We start from the raw sequence: 25,121 nt of genomic DNA, 5'->3' as shown, positions 1-25,121 counted from the left end.
AAGCGCGTACTAAGATCCATTCTTCCTCTATGCACTTTTCCTGATACGTAAACTGTCCTCGAAGACACGTGATGTGGCCGAACTTCTACGGATTAATTAGTCCCGAATTGCATCTAACAAGCCGCACGATTTAATGTCATGCGGGTTGAAGTGGTTACCACTGATCAGTTGAGGACACAGTATCCGAAATTTGAGTGAGCAAGGATGTCTCAGGGGCAGACCCACCCGTTGGGCCCCCAACTTCTCACGCCATCCTTGGCATGTAGTGCCTGGCACGCAGCCCCTCAAACCCGAGCGACCTTGACAAGACCTACCGGTTGATACCTATTGTAGCAGTCGAACTTTGGTGTTGCTGAAGAGTGTGTATTGAGTTTCACAGTTCCTCGCCTTGATAACATTCCAAGGTTGCCTCAACAACATCATTTCAAAGACATCCAAGCTTGCCCAATCAGATCATCACCACGACCCTGCTGCCCTATCGCGCGCGTAGATGTTTAGAGGAAGTACTGACCCCCACACTGATACCAAGCTACTTGTCACGATCGTCAATTCGCTTCGCCCATCGGTCGCCCCTCGCGCTCGTCGTCACGTTAAACTCAAGCGTCTTGTGGATCTGGTCCGCGCCGTGGTAAACGAGCGGGATGTCATCGATGCTTTCACCGGTGTGGGTCGATGTCCTCTCCACGTCATCTAACTGATGCCTTAGAAGTTTTTCCCACCTTCCGCTGGTGCTGGATAGCCCTCCGTGGGTGGCGCTGCTGCGTCGTCCCTGGCTGGTGGTCCTACTGCCATTGCCACTGCCACTGAGAGTCCGAACCTTGCCTCTGACCGAGCGGAAGAGCGGGCCCAGTGTGGGCAAAGAGGAGCATACGATGAGAATACAACCCTCTCCTAGACCGAGTATATCGAGAAGCGGGACCGGGTCTAACAAAGTTAGTTCTATACTGAGAAATATGTGGGATGAATAACTCACAAGTCGGGTTCTCCGCCAGTACCACGAAAATTTCTCCAAAGATTGTGAGTTTGTAGATGGTGAGGATGAAGGCCAGGATAGTGAGGCCCAGCGCGATCGAGACCAGGATGCGGTTCTTGAGTGGCATGTTGAGGCGCATAATGAATGGGATCGGATACACAGCGAAGAAAACATCCAGGAAGGCAGAGTAGGCCGAAGTGAAATAGCCCAAATCTGACATGACCTTGGTACTGGCACATTTTCCACCCGGAATGGTTCTGTTCCAGCCAAATTCGACCGGATCGCATTGCTTGTACCACCAGATCGAGGTAGCCAATATGCAGGCCTGGGAGCTGAGTGCGAGGCCCCAGAATAGTATCGTCGTTTTGAGGCCGTAGTCCAGAATGCGCTTGAGGATAGCGATGATGGCGAACTTGGGTAGCGAAAACGTCCATATCAGTACCGAACTGATGATCACATTCCACTTGAGAGCTCGCGGTATCAACGGGGGATCGATGGCCTCCATCCTCCGTCCGAGACCGTACTGTGTGCCGATTGAGATCAGGATGCAGGTGACGAGCATCACAACGACGCAGAATACGGTGATATAGTCGTCCATTCCAAGGCCACCGCCTTTGCTGGACATGCGAGTGCCGACTCTCAACGCCACGAACACTGCAAGACAGTTAGCTGCCATTCGGCGCAACATAATAGGGCTACTCGCCAGCTGTGACTGCGAACATAGACCAGCAAGCCCTATCAGCGATAGTGCCATAGTCTTCCACGTCCCACAGTCCCATGGTGTTGACGATTGGTGTTGCAAAGGTTTGCGGAACGTTAGACGCTCCTGGTGTGATAAAGTGGGCTCATTGTTAGATACACTGCCGTCGGATGCGTAGCATGCCGCGTAGGATTGCGCGTAGGATGCGCTCCATGTAACAGACAGGATCCTTCGCCGGCCCCATGAAGTATCGATTTTCGCCAGATAGTTGGCATGTGTGATTTAAATTGCCAATGCATACCGTGTACAGAGGATCGACATGTGATCGGAAACTCCTACAGGGGAAAATAGCAGGAAAATCATCTCGTACGGCATAATGACGGAAGTTGTTGAATGACTCAAGCGAATCAAAACACACCGATCGCCCTACCTTCTAAAAAGGTCAAAGGATTCCTACCCCAGGAGTTCCCGAAGTCCTGGCGAGACTCCGTATCAGCCCTGCGGTTCATGACTCATTTAACCGACATTCAGCTCTCTCCCAGAACCAATGCAACATGTGACACGTTCGACACAAACACCCAAATGCCGAATGTGAAAAAAAGAGCATTTCGACATATCGTATAGTCAGCTGTCCGCCAAGAGAAGGCCAGAGTATGGAAACCAGCTCTGGTAAGCTAATGGCTACCGTATGAAGTTATATGCTACATCCAAGCGATCAGGTTCAACAGAGAAGGTGAATAACACAATACGGTGGGTCAGTGGCGTCAGCTCAGGCTCACATTGGTACATTGGGTACATAGGCTTGGAACCCTTGGGGCAGTAGTTGATTGCTTCAATATACGTTCGAGACGTCACCTCTTTTAATAGGCGTAGAACATCGTAGTCTCAGAGTTCGAGCTCTTAATCCTCCTGTTCTCCCGCACCAACCACCAGCGCATGAACCATGCGCCAGCCGCACACATTAGTGCCATACCAGCACTCATAGCCAAGGGGAGGACGAACCGCGGCTCCGACCACTCTGGCCAGATGTACTGTTTACCATTAGTTAGCATATCCAGGCGATCGAGATGCGAGACTTACGGGAGTCCAGATCAAGCTGAGTGTAGCTGCGACGTTGGCAATAGCCAGCGCAGCAGATTTCTTCTCTCTCGTTTGTCCACAGGTTGAGGACACCCATCCAAGAATGATGCTGTTGACGCCATACGTGCCGATGGTAAAGACGCACATGGCAAAGTACCTCGCGCCCACGTTCATAGTCGCGCAGCCGAGCACGAAGCCAAAGACAGCCACACCTTTGGCAATGGTGATGTGCCAGGTGCGTTCGTTGAAATGGCCGGATGATATGGCCCATGCGACGGAGAATGCGCCCGCAATCAAGTAAGGTGGACATGTCAATACGAGTGTAACTTCCTGAGAGAAGCCGAGTGTGTTGACGATCGTTGGCATGAAGTTCTTGAACCTGCAGAGGTAGGGGTACGAAGTCAGTATATGTCTCACATGCACTTCGTACAGTCAGAACTTACCCATTGGTAGCAATGTGCCTAGACAGTGTCAGAGACGGTAGTCGTAGCGGAACCGATAGAACTTACAGGTGTTGCATGTAGACGAATACCCAAACTTTGGGGTCTCGGATAGCTTCCTTTAGGCCTGCCAGCATGGAGACGTCGGCGGAGTGGCCGACTGTATCTCGCGCAACCCGGGCGTGCGCAAGTTGGCGTTCTTCGGGGTTGAGCCACCATGTGGTTAAAGGCTCGTCAGGGAGGGTAAAGCAAGCTATTACGGCAATGATGAAGGTGACGACACCCTGTATTATGAACAACCAACGCCATCCGCTTGACGTGAGGTCAGTATCTGTTTCACAAGAACTGTGTGGGGATCATACCTGATACCATGCACACCATCAAGTTTGAAAACGCCAAGCGCAATGAGTCCGGCGAATGACGACGCGAGGATATTGCCAGAGTAGAGAATGCTGATGCGTGTCGCAATCTCTTTTCTCGTGTAGAAGATGCTTAAGAGATAGAGCGCTCCTGGGTAGTATGGTGCCTCGACTACACCCAAGAAGAAGCGTACAAGTACGATGCCTGTGTAGTTGTGAACGATGGCGGTAAGCCCGCTTACAACCGCCCAGCCCATCATACAGATTCCCATGTACCATGAAGGTTTCACTCGCGTTATAATCATGTTACTCGGTATTTGGCCCAGGATGTATCCGACGAACAGAATCGAGATAGCAGTGCTGTATTGGTTGCTGGTGAGTCCAAGATCGTCTTGGAAACCATTGAGGCGGGCGAGGGTAATGGCGTTGCGGTCTAGGTAGTTGAGCCAGTACATCAACCAGAGCATGGGCTGGATCGGGTAATTAGTCAAAATTTGAGAGGTATGGCAATAGTTGACTGACCATAATCCAGATGTCCAGCTTCCTCACGAGCTTCTTCTCCTCGGGGCTCGTCTTGGCCACGGCCCCAGAGTAATCGCCTTTGACCTCGACTTTCTCATACTCCATATGCTGGCTCTGGAACTTCTCATCGATGGGGTCCGCGGTGTGACCTGGCATGGGAGATCCTACACCCTGCACGGGCTCAGATTGCGGTGAGGCCATGGTATCGTCGACAGGGTCTTTCAGCGTCAAGAGTAGGGCAAGAACCCAGGCTAAAGGCACTGCGAAAAAGATGCATCGCCCTATTGACGGGACAATGATTTATATCAAATCTCATTCATTTACCCCGCGCATCGAACACTAGTCCTTCTCCCCGTGGGGTCGCCCCGGATAATGGCGTCCTCGCACCAGATATCGACATGAAAGTCAGACTTGGGGCGCTAAGATCCCAACTTTGGTAGTCCCGCTCCGAAGCGCTGACTCGCAGTGGCGGGTCACCACCCCTCGGCGACGCCGCCCCGAGCAAGACTACCGGTGGACTGCTTGGCAACGACGCCGCTCGGCGTGCCCACGCCGAAAGATGCAAATGTAACTATTCTAGAGCGACCGCATCTTCCGTGAGCCGCAAGCGTGACGGATGTGTGGTGATTGTGGCGCTAGTAATTCCAGTCAATTGATTGTGGCCAATTTCCCGCACACTCGAAATTGTCAGTTGATTGCTTCACCCTGCGCAAAAGCGGGCAGCCTCATGCGAGGCCAGTCTTGGCAACGGTATGAGCATGCTGACATCAAAATTGCGTATCCATTGTCATGTCGTTGAGCTGAGGTTCCATACCACCGTACAAGTCAAAGCTGTCGAACCACGCCTGAGAGAACCGATACACGGACATGTCGACTTGTTGTTGATCGTACATTTGTCGTAGATCATACGCAGAGCCCTTGAATTCATTCTCGATCGCCAGTGGGGATGTATTAGACACCATTCCATCGGTTTCGACAGGCTGAAGATATTGTGGGTGCATCCAGTGAGGCTGGCCCAACCCATTGGAGTCTGTATCCGCCACCAGCTCCGACCGGTTGCTGCACTGTTGGGCACTGTCTTCTGTGCTGTTGGCCGCAGGGGTGGTGACGGCGATGGGGTGTGTGCTGAATTTGATAACGTCGATTAGGATAGCATCGCTCAGCCTGTTGAAGACATCGACGCAGCGTTGCAACGACTTCCATCTTTCCGATACCGCCACAAGGACGTTTGAGCATGTTCGTGTATCGCTAATCACTTCCATAGTGCTTGGGTTTCTGATCAGCAGACCACCTAGTCGTTGACCTTGCTGTCTCCGAATGGCCTGGTAGTGCATCGTTACAGCGTACACATATGATAACCCTGCCATAAACAAAGCTTGTAATGAAAGCCAGCTGTGATTCAAGAGCCCCATACGATGAAGGCTAGCATACGAGGATATGGAAGCCTGAGAGGAGGCGAAAATCGCTTGTACCGCAACTGAGTCTCTTGACGTGTCCAGTGTGGGCGATGGTCGATGGAGCATTAGTACAGCGTTATGGTATATCATCTCGAACCAAGTTGGTGAAGTGAAGCAAGATGAAGGCCTGCCTTCATCCAGAGAACCCGGATGAGCGACGGTTTCGGCATTCAGCCGCCAAACTCTGAGGTCGGCAGCGAATTCATCTCTACGGTGGCGAAGCTCATCATCCGACTGATTTCTTCGATGGTGACTGTGCAGAGTCTGGATGATATCACCACACAGTAGGCGATACTTGATGATCTGAACGAAAATTGGTATGCGGCGGCATTTGACCAGGTGCTCGGCCATGGGCGTTTCGAGTCCAGAAAGCAGGATCTCGTCACATATGTCAGACGGTAGTGCCGTGTCTACGTCGTCGTTGTGAATTGCTAGAGGTCTGCCAAGTATGTTACTGACTATTCTAGTACGCTGTCAGCTAGTCCACCCTCTTGCATATGCTCGCGTCACAATTGCCTAACATACCTGTCCATAGCCACAATGCTCCAAAAGCAAAGCCGGGAAACTTCCTGCTGTACAAGATCGGCACTCAAGTCTGCATTAATTGTAGAGTCATCCGAGCGTTTGTAAGGATATGCAGTTTCACAGTGAAGGCCAAGTTCCAGGGCAATTCTGCTTCCCACTCCTACCAGATGCCACATGCCTGTGTAATTATTAGATGGCTCTTGCGATCAGACAAGGTCTGCTCTGATGTACGGAGGTGTAGCAACATACTAGCTGAGGTATCTTCCATGGAACTGCTCATCCGATACTGAATCAACAGGATAACTGCTTGAAGTGCACCGAGCCCGCCTTTCTCCAAGACGGTCGAGGCTCGCTTCATCGCCCGTATGTAATGAGTATGAGCACTTGGTAGCCCTTGCCAATCGGACCGGCAGATGCTGGCTGTCGCGATAGCAAGAACCATGTCGAAAATGAAGGTTTCACTTGCGGAGCGCGTGGAGGAAGTCGCGTTCGAACTGTATATTTCCGAAAGCATCGCACCGAGAGTAGCAGGGAGGACCACAGGGTAGCGTAAGTGGTCATGGTTGAGATAGGACAGTACAAGTCTGCTCGCTATCTGCTCAGATGGTAAGTCTCGAGCAAACTCAATAGCCGAAGCAGTCGCGTTGATAACATCAGCGTTAACAGCGGGACTTGTCGAAGGCGTTGAAGTGTCAACGTCTACATTGGCTCTGATGAAGTTCGCGAGAAGTATGCCACTTGAGGACCCCAGATAGTTCCTTTCTCCGGACGCATTGATCGAGAGGTAGGACACTTCACCCGCGACGTCGGTAGATGTACGACGCTGCGAAGTGCCACTGTCGTTTCTGGAATGATTACTTTGGACATTAGGGGCGGAATTTTGGCCTGTAGAGGATACTGAGTCTGCCCTCCTTTGTTGCACAAGAGTCCTATTTTGAACCTCTAAGCGCTTGATTCTGCGTTCAAGCGTGTCTACGTGGGCCTGGCTATAGGTGCGTGCTTTGGTCCGATCTGTATAGCGGCATTCTGATCCATTTAAGCTGCATCGTCGGCATGGGAGAAGCTTGTCGCATCGAACCTTCCTCTCATGACAGTGATCGCACCTGCACGTCGACGTTAGCGCTCTATACGCGTCGAGACGCGTTGTGACCGACCGGGAAATGAGCTACGAAGACATACGCTTGCATGGCTAGGATCGTGCCCTTGCGCGTCTGAGAGACTCGGTGCCCAGATCCGAGAGTTTCGGTGTGTGGGAGCGAGATGTGGAGTAGGAAGAGAACCGCTGGCCGAGAGGTTGGCATGGTGCAAGTGCCGGCACCGGGAAGCGGGCGAGCAGTAGCGTGATTCGGCCTCGGCCCTCCACGACCGAGGATGGAGTCATTCTGCACAAACAATTGCACTAGTATGATGGCGTCGATGTCGTGAATTGAAGAGTAAACACGCTCGCAATGTGCGCGACAGACTGTGGGGTAATTCACTCCCCAACGTCGGCATGCGACACGCGACATCTTCCAAGGTTGTCCTCGCCCACTCACGTGCACGTGCCTGCGATGACGCAGAGCGAAATGGACCACTCACAACTTCCGCAGCCCGAACACTGCAAGAACGTGCAGCGGTTACCAAAATTCATATCGATGACCACCAATACCAAAGCCAGTAGCGAGGTCAGGACAATATCCTGATACCAGCGCCAGGCGGCAGACAGCCGGAATGTCAGGGCTGACAACAATACCTACCTAGGGAGATATCACCTGGACAGGCCTATCACTACCGCGTCTAGTCCAGCCCATATTACCCTTCCAAGGTTAATATTTAAGCACACAGGCTATCGTTTCTACAAAGTAGAAGTGGGATAGATGGTACCGTGTTTTCACTACCACGAAGCCCTGCAGGCTACATCGCAATTGCGCAGGCAGCAGCGAAATATCACACCCGCAATTCAGCGCGACTGACGACCCGCAACTTCCTACAAACCCCGTCCTTGGTTCCGCTCCCATTAACGTCTTCAACTCTTGCCAACGAAGCCCAATCCATTACCATGGTAGTCAACCCGCTCTTAACACAGCCGATGTCCTATGAACCCATCGAAACCCGCCTTGCCGCCATGCGCGCTGCTCTATCCGAAGGCTTCTCTCCGAACGAACTCGACAAGCGCCCCCGCGGTGTAGGCCGCCCGCTAGACTGTGCAATCGAAGATGGCTGGCCCGCCGACTTTGCCCATCTCAAGCAAAATCTCCCTATCGTCCATCTGCTCCTCGAAGCCGGGGCTGATCCCAGACTTCCTTCTCGGGATCCGCCCGGTCGCTCGCCAATTGATTCCCTAGAGGCCTGGTTCAAGCAGTATGAGATCAGAGGGCACGAATTCGGTGCTGAGCATCTAGAGCTGAAGCCGTTCTTTGAGAAGGCTTTAGAAGCTATGAGAAAAGTTGCTGAAGAGCTTGATGGTGAGTTTGCGTTGACATAGTGTTGTGTATGTCTCTTGTTCGTTGGATAGCTAAAGTGCGATTAGCAAAAGACGCCGCTGAAGCAGCTAGAAAAGCTCGTAGAGAGAGACCGTTGTTTGGTAAGCTGAAGTTTTGGTGACGCGATCGATGTAGCTGCAAGAGGTGGTAACAATGCGATTGCGCGTTTAGCCTGCGGAACTGGCTTAGCTCTTTGCTTATAAGGCGGCGCTGCGAGTTACCTGATGGCGTTAGCATGATCCAGAGCACGTCTGTTGGGTGGTCAGTAAACAGTATGCAATATATTGTACCTGTCTCACCTCTCTGAGGCCGTCTCATGACAGATGTGCGAAGACCGAAAAGAAGAGATTGGAGAGAAGACTACACAAGGGTGGCATAAGAACGTATCGCAAAAAACACCGATTGAGATGGATGTTCTCCGTCTGATGCTGACGCTTCAATCAATTAGATAAGGTAGTCAAGTATCTCAATATACACATTGAAAGTAAATATATGGCTGCTCTCCGCTACACTACCCCTGCTGCGAGAATAGTATTCATGATACAGAAAACGCCACCAGCATGTCAGCGCCAATGCCGGTAATCGCGCCGAACTTCTCCTCTAGTGAAATCTTGGAAAATAATGATAGTGTACACGGCCATATCATCCGATCAATCCTCGATATCATCATCACTCAACGTGAGACTAGCACCTTTGTCCGCTAAGCCAGCAATCGCTGTTTCCGGCTCTTGTGCCTTACTCTCAAACTTCACGCGTCCTCTCTTCTTCGGCGTCTCCAGAGTCGGTTTATCCGTAGACCACTGCTCTTGCTCGCCAGGGCGAATGTCTTCTTCAGCGTCATCTTCTTCAGTAGCACCGGAGAGAGCGTTTCCGGTGAAGGCTGTGATCTTCCGGATTTCGCGCACGGTGGCTGCTGTGGATGGGTTCGGCATGCGTGATTTCCGCAAGATGGTGGTCATGTAAGGGAGACGTTCTAAAAGCATTTCGTTCCGCGCCGAGCCACCGCTTCCAAGGTGAATTGAAGCTGGCGCATCTTCTTCGGCATCTTTCCAGCCGGATGCCGATGTGGGCTGTGAGAAGGAAGCGTTGCCTTTCCACGACTCGACTCCTCCGCTTGGGAAAGCCGCTTTCGATGTAGTTGACCCTGTTGAAAAGAGCTCACCACGCTGCGCCTTTGATACCCACATCTCCAGTGAACCCTCAATCTCCTCCTGTTGTTTCCATATACGCAGCGACGCCGGATAGTACATGACAAACGCGTTGCCTTTTGCCGCTCCACCACTTGCTCCTTGACCTTTCGCTTTGATGCCCATGATGCCTGGAGGCGGTGCAACGCGCTTGACGGGATATGGCAGGTTATACAGAAGCCCTCGTACACTCGTCTGAAAGCACATCTCGTCTTGGCGTAGATTGTCCGCACTAGTTCCTTGAAGGACCCGTCTGCCAGCGCCCGCACCAAAGCGGTCCGGCGATAGAAGGTCCGCATCAGAAAGAGCTTCTATACACCCCTCGATGGAATCCATAGTTTCCTCGCTATCCGCAGCTCCACAGGACAGGACGTAGTTCTCATGTAGAGCAGCGACAAAGGTTTGGGTATCGGTACCTAGCTCATCGATGAGTGTGTCGACATTGACCTCCGAGGCCTTCGGTCTTCGCCTTTCGGGAAACCAATTCGGTGGATGTGCCACGGGTGTGTTTGGGTCTTCCGGTAGACGCTTGTTGTACACAACCCTCCCAACAGCATGGAAGATGCCGAGAGTGCTTTCGCGCTGCGTCACCATTTCGAGCGATTCCTGCTCGATCTTCGTCATCGGGATGTCTTTCGGGCCCTTCTTCTTCGTAAGGTTGACCTTCGCGCCCCAGCCTTCCGCATCATCACCTCGCAGGCAGAGGAACTCGAGGGAGGAGACAGCGCTGCGAATGTCTCCAAGTTCTGCAAGACGCTGAATTGCCTGTGGCCCTAGAGTCTTCTTGCGCCCGGATTTGCGCGCCTCCTTGACAACAATTGTTTCTAGCGCCTTTGTCATGTATGTGGGGGCGATTGGGTTGAACTCGAGGACAGACACTCCGGGATGGGTCAGGATCTCAGGGCCTAACAGCCGATGTGCAGTGAAGCTGTCGGCTGCCGCGGTGTTGGTGGACAGCAGGGTCTCGGATATTATCATTACGATTGGGGTCACTGGCTGCTCGGGATCGACCTGGGTCGAAAAGAAAGCAGTAGCTGATTGCGTATTGGCAGCAAGATAGTTGAGGACGGAAGAGCGAAAAGATTGAACGGCCGAAGAAGTACGTGTGAATGTATTCGGAAACTCCTCTACTAGGACCAGCTGCTTCTGCCTTTCAGTCTGACTGTTGGACGAAGCCGTCTGGGCACTCATTGTCGGCTCATCGAAGGCCAGACTACCAAAGGCTCCAGTCCTTCCAACGAATTCTTCGAACTGTGCAGTAGCAGACACAAAGCTGTCGGAGGTCGACATGGAACCTATAGGGTTCTTCCATTCATGCATGTGGATGCCCAGTTCCTTGGACAGCAGGGACATGGTGGTGGTCTTCCCACTGCCAGCAGGGCCTTTGAGCAGCAGCAATCGCTTGCGTGCCTTGCCGCTGAAGACGTCTGTGAGCCATGTCCGCACGTCCGCCACCTTCCTCTTATGCACAGCGAGCTCATCGAGCGACACTGGGCCGTACTTTTCAGTCCACGGCCGCCGGTCTTCTGTATCCTGCCGCGCTGGCTGGGACGATATCGGTGTGGTGGATAGCGGTGTTGTACTACGCGCTCCGCTCGCTGTTCGCAGGAACTTCTGCCTGTTGCTCACAGCATTGGCAGGGTCCGTTGGCGCTGTCGCAGCGATCGGTCTCTTGCGAACGGGGAGGGGCTTCGGGGGCTTGATGGACGGCGCATCGTCTGAGGAATCAAAGATATCGTCTACATCTTCAATTGACAGGGCCGGTTTCTCGGGGCTCGGCGTGGGGTGTAGCGACTGCGAGCGCGGTATATTACTGAAGAAAGAAGTGATAGGCTTGGATGCTGGCTTTGCTTTAGCCGGCGATTTGGCTGGAGACTGCTTAGTAGGAACTGCTCGCGATCGCGTGGGCGAGGCTGCACGTGTCTTGGATCGGGTAGCCTTCTTTTCTCCATGCGCCCCAGTCGCGACGCCTGTTAGTGTGCCCCTCTTGGGACGCGCGGGAGGCGGTGTATGTGAATCATCCGCCTCAGACTCGGATGAGACGACGATCGGCTTTTTGCGCGTGGCCCGAAGCTTAGCCATGCCGCCCCCGTTTGATGGACCTGGAGAGCACTCGAACGCAGAGTGACATGCTCAGTGCTAGGCCGGTTGGGGGTGCAGAGCGCGTGATGGGAGTCCAGCAGCCGTGTCGAGGCTGCGTCGCGTCGGAGCGCGGAGGAAGTTCCACGGGCCCAAGCGCGCTAGGCACAGTGGGGCCAAGAGCTGCTAAGGCTGTTGACAACGCACCTCTTTTCTGCATCTTCACACACACCGCTGCTCTTTTCCCGCTAGCACCCGCTGTAGTGCGCTCCTTTCGAGGCTCATATGCAGCTAACTTGTCCAACCGGAGACCGCCACAACGCCCTCCCTGCCACTGCTGCATGAGGTTCAATTTTCGAGCCCCAGCGGCGTCATCGCGTGCATATCGGCTCGTTGAATCGCTGTGCGGCAGTAAACATCAACAAAGAATTTGGTCCATGGCCTGTGGCCGGTCCACTGTCGCTGGCCGCCATCGTCGTACAGAGTGAGCAGCGCAGCAAGACCATATATACGTAATTGTACCAGACCCGCGAAGTCGCATGCGATGGCTGGTAACGCAACGCTCGGGGCATATAAATTAGACCGCTCGAGTCTACGATGAGCTGGCACTTCCCTGCCAATCTCCCATTGGGCGGGAAGGCGTTTGCAGCTTGTACTATCCTCTTCCATTCTTTTCACTGCCGCATTCCTTATATGCTGATTTCGCGCGTGCTCGTTGTTTTTTGACATGTTCCCCGTCGTCATGCTCCGTTAACAGGCGCCTTTTTAATTTTTGCGAGTATCTGAGCTCAACGTGAGAAGCGCAAACTCCAGCGCAGGATTCGGGAGTTCTTGTTGCCTTTAACGCTATTTACAAGAACTATCACGTTTGGCGGCCGTTATGGCAAAGAAGAAGAAAAGCAGCAAGAAACCGGTGGAGCCCGTTGCTCCACCTGACAACGTGCCAACGAATGCTGCGGAACCAATTCCTGATGCGCCTGAAGCTCCATTGACAGCAGAGGAATCAGCCACAGAAGCAGAGTCCGGGGAGCAGTCCATGCCAACCGCTTCCGAAGTGGAGCCCGACGAGGGTACGGTTCCCACGCTGGTGGACGAGTCCACATCTGCACCCTCACAACACCCTGAGACCATAGAGACTATACCAGACGAGGCTGCAGAGGCACCGGCCACTGAGATCATACCCGCTGCAGAGCTAGATCCACCTATGGGGGAAGAGCAGGAATCTGGGTCGCCAGCGGATACTACCGAGGCCGTGGAGTCAGAGATTGCCGGGCAAAGCGCTGAAGACATGCATCATACTACAGCAGAAGATGAAGAGTCATCGGTTATTTGGGTTGGAGACGCGCACGACCCAGAACCCGATGCAGAGCAGCAAAATACTCCGGAGGAACAGCAGCCCCTACAACTAGACGAAGAGTCCACACCCCAGCCAGACCCTCTTCCAACTCAAGATTCTATTGAACCAGCAGACACGCCGGTTGAAGACACACTCCCGCCACAAGAATCTACAGCGGAGCTAGCGCCTGAAGCAGAACCTGAAGTAATTACTCCCACCGCGGAAGAAGCTATCGAACCGATAGACCAGATGGATGGCGGTCTTAATGAGAACGGAGCTGAGCAAGATCTGGCGGAGACAGTCGAGGTACCAGAGGCACCAGGGGCACCAGAGGTAATGGAAGCACCTGAAGTACCAGAGGCGCCGGAAGTGCCAGAGGCACCCGAAGCTCCAGACACACCCACAGTACCAGAAGCTCCAGAGGCTCCAGAGGCACCTGAAGTGCCAGAATTACTAGAGGTACCTGAAGCTCCCGAAGCTCCCGAAGCTACCGAAGCGCCGGAAGCACCAGAGGTATCGCAACCGCCAGAAGCTGTCGAAGCGCCAGAAGTACCAGACGCACCCGAAGCACCCGAAGCACCAGGGGTACCAGAGGAACGAGAAGTCCTAGAAGCGCCAGAGGCTCCCGAAGTACCTGAGGTACCAGAAGCGCCTGAAGTACCAGAAGCACCGGAAGTACCAGAAGCGCCAGAAGCGCCAGAGGCCCCCGCTGCACCTCTGGCTCCATCAGTGGTGTCAGTTGGGAGTGATGAGGACGACATCATTGAAGCTTTTACAGTCGAGGATCTATCAGCACCGGAACCAGAGCCTGAGGCCCTTCCAATAGCAGTCGAACGGTCGGTGGAGGTCGGGCTACCAGATGCGCCTGTCGAAGGAATATCAGCACCAGAAGCCCATGAGACAATCACACAACCTGAGTCTATTCCCGAGACTTCGTCTACAGATGCCCACATTGAGCCGATAGAAGAGCTCGTCGTAGCTGCCCAAGACGAAGTACCAAGACAGCATGCCGACCAAGAGCAAGAGCGGCTTGAGGCCGAAGCAGCGGCCGCTGCTGAGGCTCAACAATCCGCCGCGCTAGCGCAGGCCGCCCAATTCCAGGAAGACGCACAGCGAGAAGAACTGAAGAGATTAGAGCAAGAAGCGATCGAGCACGAGAGGTTAGCGAAGGAGGCCGAGACCAACAGACTACTGGAGGAGCGACGCGCAAGAGAGGCCCAAGAAGAGCTGGAAGCTGCCGAAGCCGTGAAACGGGCTCTAGAAACCATGAGAGCCAAGAAGGAAGAGCAGCATAAGGAGACCGAGAGGCTCGAACAAGAGCGACTGGCCCGTGAAAGGCTCGAGCAAGAGAAGTTAGAGCAGATTGTCGAAGCGAGGAAGCTTCTGGCATTAATGGAAGAAGAACGGAGGGCCGCAGAGATCCAACAAGAGGCCGAAGCCGCTGCAGTCGCCGAAAAGGCTCGGAAAGAGAAGGAAGAGGTCGAAGCTGCAGCTGCTGCCGAACGTGCTCGACAAGAGAAGGAAGAACTCCGGCAGGAACAATTACGACGTGAGAGAGCCGAAGAGGCTCGAATTGCTAGGAAAGCCCGAGCAGCTGCAGATGTCCTTGCGGAAGAGCAGAGAGAGGAAGCAGAACGGTTGGAACGGCTGGCCCAGGACGAGTCACGTGAGCAAGCCGAGATACCATTCATCGCACGTCGATCCATGATCGAATCAGCACGTGCTCCGTCACCTCCTTCGGGAGTACCTGACATGCACGATCGTTCTCCAGTCTCTGATCGACCATTTCGATCGTATCGATCTTTCGCGCCACATGCACCGAAGCTTAGAACACACGAAGCGGGTCCAAACCATGCACCGAAGCCTTATGCTGTGGCACAGCTCATTGAGGATAACAGACCTGCGGCCCCGAGCCCGCCAATGAGTAAAGCTCGACCAAGGTATGTGAATTCCATTTCTCAGTCCGGTGAGGTAGTCGCTCGGCGCTTCTTCGGCGGACCGTCAACCACGACGCCGGACCCAAAGCGAACATGCTCGAGATACATAAGGTTCCTGGCCGAACTCTGATGGATTACGATACTAACTACATGTTTCCCTCTAGACACGCTCCCACCTTTGACAGCGACGACGATTCAGATTCTGCTCTAGTACAAAACAGGATAGCGTCGAGGCGTCCATTTAGCGGTGAAGCGCATGAAGTGTCGCGGTCCCACTTAGGCCCACATCAACCACGTAGCGCTTTTGCATCCCGAGTGCCTGTTGAGCCCACCTATCCGGCCCCTCCACCAAATTATCATCCCAGCTACTATGCCCCGCCAGCCCAGCCGCCTCACCACTACCCAGATCATGCCTACGGCATGAGTCAGCAGGGTTATCCCGCGCCTAACCCCAATCCTTACGGCCCTTCGTCGCATTCTTCCTCCCCTCCCTACCAGGAATCATGGAGCCAATACCCACCCGGGTACCCTCCTTATGGCAGCCCACATCATCGACAGGACTCCTCTGGTTCTAGAGACCTTCATTCACATGTTTTAGCCAGTCGACCTGCAATCGAACACGTGTCTGGCGACGCACTCTCACATATCCCGCAGACTGATCTGCACGTTCTACTTGCGCATTACAAAGAGACTCACAACCAACTGCGTGCTAGGGAGGACCTGCTTCGTCGGCAAACTGCTGAGCAAGAGCAGAAACTCCGCGCAAAGGATGGTGAGATTGGTGAGCTGAAGCAGAAGATTCGCAACTTGGAAGACAGGCATTCAGCCGAGGCAACCAGACTACACTTTCAGATCGGGAATCTGGAAGAGCAAGTCAGAGAGCTCCGAGAGCTGATTGCTGAAACCAAGAAAGCTAGAAGAGACGCCGAAGAGACCAAGTTGGTACTGGATGCAGCCATGAGGTCGTGGGAGGACAGGTACAAAGAGCTGGAAGATGTGCATCGCACGCTCGAGAGGACCTCTGCCGAGGAGAGGGAAAGAGCATGGAGAGATTTCGACGAATGGAAGGAGGCCACGAACACGAAACACGATGCGGAGAAGATCGCCCTTGCTATCCAATTCGACAAGAAGCTGAAGCAAGCTGGGCAAGATGCTGCCGAGGCGGCTGAGCTCAGGGCTCAGCTCCAAGCAGCTCTTGACCGAGAGCAAGAACTCATCAGGGAGCGCGACGACCTTCAGAAGATGCGAGAAGACTCAGATCGCCGGGCTGGGGAAGAAGCAGCGAGAGCCGATCAACTGGCGAGAGAGAAGGATGAGCTGATGAACTCGTTCGACCAACTCAGAGCCGAGAGTCAGAGGGAGAAGGAGGTCATCAGAAGCGTTGCCAGCAACCTCGAGTCGGAGAAGTCTAGACTTGAGAAGATGATGGAATGCTATGGTGACATCGCCGAGATCAAGAGCAAGGGCGACAGCTATTAGTAAGTGATTCCCAGTTTTGCACATTCGCTCTTGATGCCGGCACGATGGTAGCAGGGGCCGCATTGCCGCCAGTGTTGGTTGATGATGGTCGGTTTGGGTGCGCTTCGTTATCCTTCAACGGACAATGAAGTGCACCGAGATCAGTTGCTTATCTTCTGGCCGGCGGCTGTGATGATGCAACGGAAGCCACCATGTATTGCCATACACTGTCTTTCTCGTCTACCGCTCGCGTAATGCGATGTTTGTTATCTCGTCCCTTCACTATCGCTTTGTTCAATACAGAGTCGCTCGCTAACATCATCGCGTCTAGTCTGGTATCCTTCACTCAGCTTCAAAGGCAAATCATCGATCTTGCTACAACCCATTTCGTTCACCTTCCAGTAAGGCCGCCGCCGGAGGATCTTGCGCAAGTGCCGTCCAACCTACCGTCCTTCCTTGGTGATAGCATTGCCTCCAGACAAGTCCGAACCGCATACATCGCCCACACTGTATCGAAGCTCATTACTTTCCGTGTCTTTGGCCCATTCCTGTTCAGTCTTGGACGCCGCTACGACAAAGCCGACTCTCTTTTCTCCTCGATGAGCCACCACATTCGCGAGAAGAGCACGCGCAAAGAAGCGATTTGGCGACAACAAACACTCCTTGCTGCTTTTACCAGCACTGGCGCGAAGCAGCGCATCAATACTGCTGCCGGAACCGTTGTCGAGGAGATCGTCAACGCTATCCGACACTTTGCTGATCCAAAAGAGGAGGAAGGCATCAAGATCGCCGTGAAGCGCATCGTGAAGGTCGCTGCGGAGACATGGAGATTTGCTCGTCTCGAGCGCGAAATGATCACCGCCGTCATGCCTGCGCTGCACGACGAAGAACATCAATTTACCAGCAACCAGTTCTGGCCAGCTTACAGCCCAGAAACAGGCTCAGCGACGGATGACCCACCTCCTCCTGATTCGCAACGACAATTGTTACTCAGGATCTTCCCGGTTGTATACCGCGAATCGAAGCACGAGATCTTCCAGAACAACGAAGAGCAGCGTGACGAAGGCTGCATTCTCCACCATGGGCTGGCTCTGTATGATGATGCAGAGCCAGTTGTGACGAGAATGGAGGAGCTCAAATCTGCTGGTTTGCCTCCCCATACCACTGCATTAACGAGTCCGACTGACGAGGGCAAGTTTCCGCCGCCGGTACGTAACACCACCCGCGTGTTCACCTTACCCCAGCGTTCCTAGCACCGCTTTCGAGCTTCCTTCACCCAGCCTCTGACAGGCTCGCGATATATCGAGATCTACGTAAGATGAAAAGACTGCTTCAGATCACTTGGCTAACACGCTGGCTTTCCAGGCTTGCCCGCCTCCTCGCGACCCGATACCACCTCCCCCCTCTCCCCCCGCCCCTCGATCTCCGACGAAAGCCGAGACGAATACGGATGAGGAATCTCCAGTGTCACGTCCGATGTCACCGGAGAAGCCAGAGAAGCCCAAGAAGCTCTCGGCTATCGAGCGAGCGTTGAACCTCTTCTCTAATCCTTCCTCGGATGACAAGATGAAGCCTCCACCTCCAGGCTCTACCTTCTCACGTCCGCCGGCGCCCCCGACGTCCGTGTTTACGTCGCCCAGGAACTTCATTGGCATGCCCGTCGAGAGTTTGGCTCCCTCACATGCTCCGAGTGCAAGGAAGAAGCCTCCACCACCACCGCCGAAACCTGCGTCGAAGCCTGACATACCTTCAACGGCTGCAGAAATCGCGGAAGCCATACGCCATCGCCAGTCTGTGGAGAGCGCGATCCTACCGCCGTCCTTCTCACGGACTACGACGGATGACACTATCCACGAGCATCCCGATTCGCGAGCTCCTACGCCGGTAGACACGGTATCTCACATGTTCGATGCCATCGATGAGATCGAAACGCTGGTGCCCCAACGTACGCGAACTACGTCGACCTCTACCACGCATTCGCGACGCCGCTCTACGCACACTCGCCGATCTACCGAACACGCCATCGAGGACGAGCTGTTTGACATCACTCCTCGACCGGATCACACTCGCAGAAAGAGCGGGTATGCGGCAAGCATTCGCACGACCAAGTCTGCCGATACCGAGCGCACAGATCGAAGTGAGCGCACCGACAAAAGTGAGCGCACCGATAAGAGCGAACGTACCGAGAAGAGTGAGCGGACAGACAAGAGCGAACGAACAGACAAGAGCGAGCGAACCGAGAAGAGCAGCCGCAGCCATCGGACAGAGAAGAGTGACCGTTCGGATAAAACCGAGCGCGAAAAGGCTCGTTATGTGTACGAGACGCGTGGTGCTGCTATGAAAGCTCTATATCCCAACACTCCGGTGAAGGGCTCTCATGGCAGCGCTAGACACTCCGAGAAGAGTGTGAAGAGCGAGAGAAGGAAGGAAAGAGGCAGCAAGGACTCAACCAAAGAATCGAACTTGACGAGAGAATCCCGAGAGTCGAGGGAGGCCAAGAGAGAATCACGAGAGGTCAAGAGACAAAGGAGTATCTCCGATGCTGGCACATGGGATACCAACAGCATCATGACTCACGACTTTGCGCCTACGACCATCACGACCAACGCACCCTATCCTTTCATGTACGACTCAAGACGAGACTCGAAAGAGTTGAAGCGAGAGTCCAGGGAGATACGGCGGCAACGCAGCATCTCTGATGCTGGCACCTGGGACACGAGCACTGAGATCAGTCAGCGTCCCCCACCGACCACGGTCTCGACCAACGTTCCTTACCCTACAGGAATGCCTTGGGAACTGAAGCGATCACGAAGCATTTCCGACTGCGGTACCTGGGACACCAGCAGTGAGGTCACTCAACGTGCGCCTCCCACAACCGTATCGACCAATGTGCCCTACCCTATGGAACAACACGTGGACGAGTCGGAACGATGGTCTATGCCACCACCTCGCAACTCAATGAGGATGGAGGTCTCCGACGATGAAGTGTCTGACACTGGGACCTGGGATACCAACACTGAGATCAATACCCACCGTGCTCCCCCTACGACCGTGTCTACGAACGTGCCCTACCCTTCCTACAACGCTCCTTCTACAATTATCTCTACCAACATCCCTCGTTTCACACAGCCTCCTCGACAGCTACGACGACCCAGCGTGTCCGACGATGACGCGTCTGATGATGACGTCTCCGACACTGGGACGTGGGACACCAACACCGAGATCACTACTCATCGCGCGCCTCCCACGACCGTCTCCACCAACGTCCCCTACTCAAGCATAATGCACCGCCAGCTGAGAAGGCTGAGCGGCAGCGATACCGGCACATGGGACACCGCTAGTGAGGTCACTCAGCGTGCGCCTCCCACAACAGTGTCCACCAACGTCCCCTACCCCTCCGCGCAATTCAGCGACCTTGGCCCATCGAGCTACCCACCCGGCCCCTTCGAGCAGCTCAAGCGAGTCGAGCAACTCCGAAAGCAGCACGAGCACCACAGTTTCTCTGACGACGGGTCTGACTCCGGCACCTGGGACACAAGCAGTGAGATCACTCACGCTAACAACGGGCCTGCTACTGCTACGCAGGTGTCCCAGAATAAGTCCTACCACCGTTCTGAAAGGCCAAGGGCACCAAGGAGACAGACGAGCCCGGCTATTTCCGAGGCGGGGACGTGGGATACCAACAGTGTGATTACGAATAACGATATGAAGACGACTGTTTCGACGAATGTGGGGTATGCTTCTGAGCGAAGATCTCGATAGGTGGATGCGAGCATTGTGTGTGAAGACGGTCTAAATGGTCCGCGTGACACGGCTTTTTTTCTATGAGTTACTGTTATTGCGCTTTGTTCCTTTTTGGTTTCGCTTTATGCGTATGGCTGCAGCTACGCAATATCGTAGGAGCACACGTTGATGATGCAGATGAAGGATGAACACGAGTGAGGATATATATGGATTACGGCCGAGCAATGCATGATGAAGAGAGTCTCGAGATGGTTGCATTTCTGTAGCAGGGCGTTCTGGTTCCTTGCTTGTTTGATTCGAAGTAGATGAGCTTGTAAGATAGTTATCATATCATCTGTTTTTAAGTGCAAGATACTGCTCTCATGATGAGAACGTGTGAAGAAGTTGGGGTGCCTTTAGTTGTGCCTGGCAAAGTCGTTGCTGTGATGCGTAACTCTTTACTCGATGTCAAAGGCTTGAAGTCTCCAAAACGTACTCTGGTCTAGAAACCGTGCTCTCGTACAAGCGGAGGTCGTGGTGATGCCGCCGCAGAAAGTGAAGGAAAGCTCCAAAACGCCGAGGCTAGCCCGAACATCAATCGCGCTCGAAGCTCAAGCTACCAAGACGCTCTCAAGAAAGTCCAACTCGCTATCCCAACGCCACAAACACCAATTGTCACCTCCTCCAACCGCGGCAATTCGCGTCAAACACCCAGAAGAACCATCGCCGAGCTCCAAAAATGGCAGAACCATCTCCCAACCCAGCCGTCGCAAACGCCGACATCGACCCAGCGCTCACAAATGGCGAGGCGCAACAAGCACCTACAGAACAACCCGCAGATGTAGAAATGGCAGATTCAGGCGCAGCACCAGCGGTAAGATCTCCTCACACACCACCCACCAAATCCTCACTAACACCCATCAAGCCCACGACCCTCGACGCCTCAGCCTCAACACCCACCCACCAACCCAGCGTACAAACCGTCCCGCCCACACCCTCCACCTCAACCCCAGCACCGCCCTCCGCACCGACTCTACCGACCGCTAACACTGCGCCAACACCGACACCAGCAGCCTCATCGCGCAACTCACCGCACCCCACTGCGCAAGCGCCCACACAACCCATTCCACACGGCAGTCCCACGCGGGTGTATCTGAACCAACATGTGACGCCGCATTTGCTCGAGGCGATGAAACATCTTGCTACTGCGGAGCCAGAGAAACCGTTGAAGTGGTTGAGTGAGTTTTTGGCGGGGAAGAGTAGGGAGATTGAGGGGACGTGATGGGCTTGTGGAGGAAGGCGATGGGGTAATGGTTGTGGAAAGAGGGTAGGATAGGATACTTAGGGTGAATATGAAGTAGCTATGTGGATGGGCAGTCACATGAGCAGCTTCGCCCAAACACTCCTGTACGAGAAGGAGACTGTCATGCGCATGCGCGTTTGGGCGATGAGCTTTGTGGTATATCTGGCAAGCTCGACTACTAGACGAGCAGCATGGTTTTGAAGGGCAAGCGATATGGAACGACTTCAAGCGCATGGCACATGTTCACCAAAAGTATAAGACGGCGTCAGGATGATACCCAAGTCAAGCAGCATTACAACAAGCAAATTTCAGACTTTGACACCTTCAATGCAAATTGGGTATATTCAACTGGAGGTGATGCTTTTGATTGATTCATTCCATATCGTGATCCTGCTAGGTATCCGCAAAGCATCCATGCCCGTGAAACTCCACTTAAATGTCTACCATGACGACTACCATCCACACCAATCCGACATCTGCTTATGCGACGAGGGTAGAGGCGGTGGCGCTCTCGTACCTCCAGGTAGGGGGGAGGGCACCGACGGTCTTGTAGTAGCGGGAGAGCTGGGGATGATCAGCACGTGCTCTTGTTATGGGGAGAGTCTGGGTAAACTTACACGGTGGATACGGGACTCGATGAGAATGAGGCGGAACTTGGAGTCGCGGTCCTTGCGGTTGGTCTGAAGGTGCTTGCGGACGGCAACGGCCTTCTTGATCAACATGTAGAGGTCCTCTGGGATGTCGGGGCTGAGGCCTTAAGCGCAAAATGTTAGCCTAGACCAACAAATGCAGTTTTTGTATAGCGCGCAGATGCTCACGAGGAGCAGAGCTGTGTCGACATGCGCTTTCATGTGTATAGGGCAATCGTACCGTTCGACTTGAGGATTCGGAGGATCTTGTTGCCGGTGACAACCTTGACCTGAGCGACACCGTGCGAGTCACGGAGGATCTCACCAATCCTGCGATTGTGTTAGCCGACTAACCCCGTGTGTATTTCTTTCCAAGCGATTGTCTTACTGAGATGGTGTAGCACCCTTCTTCGCGAGCTTGCAGATCTGGTCGACAACCTGCTCGGGGGTGGTCTTCAACCACGCCGGGGGGCTGCGGGAGTAGGGGATGGCGGAGGCTGATATGCCCTTTCCGTTGCTGTGAAGACGACCCATATTGAATGAATGTTCCGGATGGCGACCTGGTCGATTAGTACGGAGACGTGGTGGTGGGCTTGTCGTGGGTTGAAGTTCGCGATCGAAGACTCCAATTTCTCGCGGCTCGGCTAGGTCTGTGGTGGACCGTGCGTGGACTAGCGTCAAAGCTCCTGCCTGACAAAAAGTCTGCGACGTCCAACCTCGTCCTCTGCACCTCACGATGTCAAAACATTGACCTCGGCGTGCAACCGCGACTGTCTCGGCTATGTTGAAGCTAGATGATCGCGCATCAGATTACGATTGATATCTTTTCGGAATTGCTTACCCTAAGCCAGCTACAGCAGCTCACTCCCAACGTAAGTTCAACCCAGTTCCTCCCTTCCATCACAATGATGAGATCCAGTGCATTCGACGCCTCTTATTTTAGGCGGGGTTCTTCGGAACTTCGCCGGTGCATAAATCTCTATTCTGACAAGTGTCATCTCTGCTTTACTGCATGAAATCTTGCGAGCGACCAGTGCTGACAAGAACTAGATATACAGATCACCTCTACTTGCGCTTCCTCCTGTATCTACTACTTGGTATGTACTTCCGCTGTTCTCTTCATCGCACAATGATGACAACCCATACTTTTGGCACCTCTTATTTTAGGCACACCCGTAAGGGCGTTGCCAGTGCATTCAACTTATACTCTGACATGCGATCTTATCAACTTCTTTATTTACATGATACTTTACTGGCGACATGGACTTACAAGAAGCAGTTTTCAATTACATTAGGTTGTTGTCGCCTTCAGCCTCGGTCAGATCGCACTTTCTTGTTGACTCACGCGTACGCGGTTTCTCGTACACTGCTCGTGGCTTCCGCATGCTAGATGTCGTCACGCCATAGTCAAATATATCAATAATAATACATCCATGGATCCTATGCCAGCTCATCACAACCCTACCTCACTCCGACGTTTTCTTTCACGCTTCATACACATCCCGCAACCCATTGCTCGTACAATAGCCTCTTTCAATTATTCAGCATGAAGCATACAATACTAAGCGCAGTCATACTCCTCCCCCTCGCCTACAGCAGAACCGCCAAAGAGCTATGTCGCGGTACCGCTGAACTATCCTCTGATGGCAACTGGTACTGTTCTGAGGTCTGGGCCATCACCTACCGCAACATCAGCCAGCCTGGTGCCTACAATCGGACCACTACAGTCGATCCAAAGACTGGTATCTGTGGTCATGAACGTGTCGACTATCCTAGCGCAGGACCACTGACACCATTGTTCGGACAAGTATAGTTTGACTCGGGCTCCAGTTGTTACATCGCTGACAAGATCAGGTGTCCATGCACCTTCGCGGGCCGATGAACGTCTCTCAGCTCGCCGTATACCAACTACCTGGTGACGCGCGCGCTATGGGGAAGCGAACTACAGTACCTTTCTACAACCGTCGGCGATCGTTGGAGCAGCCAGAGACACCAGTGGCAACTACTATGCTGACACAGTCGACGTCTTCTGGCCGGCCCAACCTTTTCAACAGGGATGCATGCACCACATCGTCCAGCTGCGTCTCGACAACAGTGACAAAGACGGTGACCGTAAAGGCGCCCTGTTCCCCGACTGGTACTGCACAGTCTGGACCAAACACAACCTACATAGGTCCTCCACTGCCGTGCTTGCCCACGTCTGGTGCTCAATCGATCTCTGGCTCTACACTTCCAGATCCGAACTGTACTTGCGTTGAAAACGAAGAGCCCGAACCCATCTTTCAGCGACCCAATGGGCAGGTTTACGTCAGTCCGACGCCAACGCTAAAACATGCACCGGAAACATCATCGACACAGGACACGCTACCAGTGTCACAGCATCCAGATGGACAGCCCTTCGAGGTCCCTTCACCCTCATCATCATCACCGCAAGACACATTACCAGTGTCCCAGCGTCCAGACGGACAGCTCTTCGATTCCCCTTCGCCCTCACCGTCATCAACACAAGACATATTACCGGTGTCGCAGCTGCCAGACGGACAACCTATTCAATTCCCCTCGCCCTCGCCATCATCAATGCAAGGCATATTGACGGTGTCTCAGCGCCCAGATGGACAGCCTATCGTACCCTCGCCTTCACCATCATCACCACAAGAGACGCTACCAGTATCGCAGCGACCGGACGGACAGCCTTTTGATATGCCTTCGCCCTCGCCGTCACCTCCACAAGACCCATTACCAGTATCACAGCGTCCAGATGGACAACCTTTTGACATCCCTTCGCCCTCGCCATCGCCCGTCTCGAAGAGGCAGGGTTCAGATTGGAAGCGGATAGCATACTACACGTCTACATCACCGGCTCAAGCCACCGGGCTCAGCTTCATGGCCAACCTGGGTGATCCCCAAAAGTCTGGTACTTTTGACTAGTGAGTATTTTCTCGTTCCATAAG

The 25,121-nt window shown here is 53.7% G+C and overlaps 8 protein-coding genes across 8 annotated transcripts; 4 read left to right on the top strand and 4 right to left on the bottom strand.

Annotated features, from left to right (window-relative positions):
- Positions 1 to 529: 529 nt before the first annotated feature.
- On the bottom strand, positions 530 to 1,598 carry J4E92_008763 (uncharacterized protein; the record flags this gene model as incomplete). Its single annotated transcript, XM_051500114.1, has 2 exons — positions 530 to 924; positions 974 to 1,598. The coding sequence occupies 2 exons, from the start codon at positions 1,596 to 1,598 to the stop codon at positions 530 to 532; spliced, it is 1,020 nt and encodes a 339-aa protein (XP_051349812.1).
- A 935-nt stretch (positions 1,599 to 2,533) lies between these two features.
- J4E92_008762 (uncharacterized protein) lies at positions 2,534 to 4,275 on the bottom strand (the record flags this gene model as incomplete). Its single annotated transcript, XM_051500113.1, has 6 exons — positions 2,534 to 2,704; positions 2,754 to 3,132; positions 3,197 to 3,214; positions 3,263 to 3,505; positions 3,556 to 4,022; positions 4,075 to 4,275. 6 exons carry the CDS (start codon positions 4,273 to 4,275, stop codon positions 2,534 to 2,536), a joined length of 1,479 nt encoding a protein of 492 aa, XP_051349811.1.
- A 3,819-nt stretch (positions 4,276 to 8,094) lies between these two features.
- J4E92_008761 (uncharacterized protein) lies at positions 8,095 to 8,520 on the top strand (the record flags this gene model as incomplete). The annotated part of the gene is made up of 2 exons (XM_051500112.1): positions 8,095 to 8,100; positions 8,122 to 8,520. 2 exons carry the CDS (start codon positions 8,095 to 8,097, stop codon positions 8,518 to 8,520), a joined length of 405 nt encoding a protein of 134 aa, XP_051349810.1.
- A 648-nt stretch (positions 8,521 to 9,168) lies between these two features.
- J4E92_008760 (uncharacterized protein) lies at positions 9,169 to 11,787 on the bottom strand (the record flags this gene model as incomplete). Its single annotated transcript, XM_051500111.1, has 1 exon — positions 9,169 to 11,787. One exon carries the CDS (start codon positions 11,785 to 11,787, stop codon positions 9,169 to 9,171), a length of 2,619 nt encoding a protein of 872 aa, XP_051349809.1.
- Positions 11,788 to 12,664: 877 nt separating this feature from the next.
- On the top strand, positions 12,665 to 16,536 carry J4E92_008759 (uncharacterized protein; the record flags this gene model as incomplete). Its single annotated transcript, XM_051500110.1, has 2 exons — positions 12,665 to 15,060; positions 15,771 to 16,536. The coding sequence occupies 2 exons, from the start codon at positions 12,665 to 12,667 to the stop codon at positions 16,534 to 16,536; spliced, it is 3,162 nt and encodes a 1,053-aa protein (XP_051349808.1).
- A 124-nt stretch (positions 16,537 to 16,660) lies between these two features.
- Positions 16,661 to 20,114, top strand: J4E92_008758 (uncharacterized protein; the record flags this gene model as incomplete). The annotated part of the gene is made up of 4 exons (XM_051500109.1): positions 16,661 to 16,679; positions 16,819 to 17,723; positions 17,881 to 20,056; positions 20,101 to 20,114. 4 exons carry the CDS (start codon positions 16,661 to 16,663, stop codon positions 20,112 to 20,114), a joined length of 3,114 nt encoding a protein of 1,037 aa, XP_051349807.1.
- A 1,907-nt stretch (positions 20,115 to 22,021) lies between these two features.
- Positions 22,022 to 22,704, bottom strand: RPS13A (40S ribosomal protein S13-1; the record flags this gene model as incomplete). Its single annotated transcript, XM_051500108.1, has 4 exons — positions 22,022 to 22,105; positions 22,159 to 22,295; positions 22,412 to 22,500; positions 22,559 to 22,704. 4 exons carry the CDS (start codon positions 22,702 to 22,704, stop codon positions 22,022 to 22,024), a joined length of 456 nt encoding a protein of 151 aa, XP_051349806.1.
- Positions 22,705 to 23,716: 1,012 nt separating this feature from the next.
- On the top strand, positions 23,717 to 25,098 carry J4E92_008756 (uncharacterized protein; the record flags this gene model as incomplete). Its single annotated transcript, XM_051500107.1, has 2 exons — positions 23,717 to 23,977; positions 24,025 to 25,098. The coding sequence occupies 2 exons, from the start codon at positions 23,717 to 23,719 to the stop codon at positions 25,096 to 25,098; spliced, it is 1,335 nt and encodes a 444-aa protein (XP_051349805.1).
- Positions 25,099 to 25,121: the final 23 nt, after the last annotated feature.

The sequence above is a fragment of the Alternaria infectoria genome (genome assembly GCF_024043175.1).
Source record: "Alternaria infectoria strain BMP 0036 chromosome Unknown scaffold_18, whole genome shotgun sequence".
Taxonomy (NCBI): Eukaryota; Fungi; Ascomycota; class Dothideomycetes; order Pleosporales; family Pleosporaceae; genus Alternaria; species Alternaria infectoria.
Note: the sequence above shows the minus strand (reverse complement) of the source record. Positions and strands in the feature narration are given on the sequence as shown.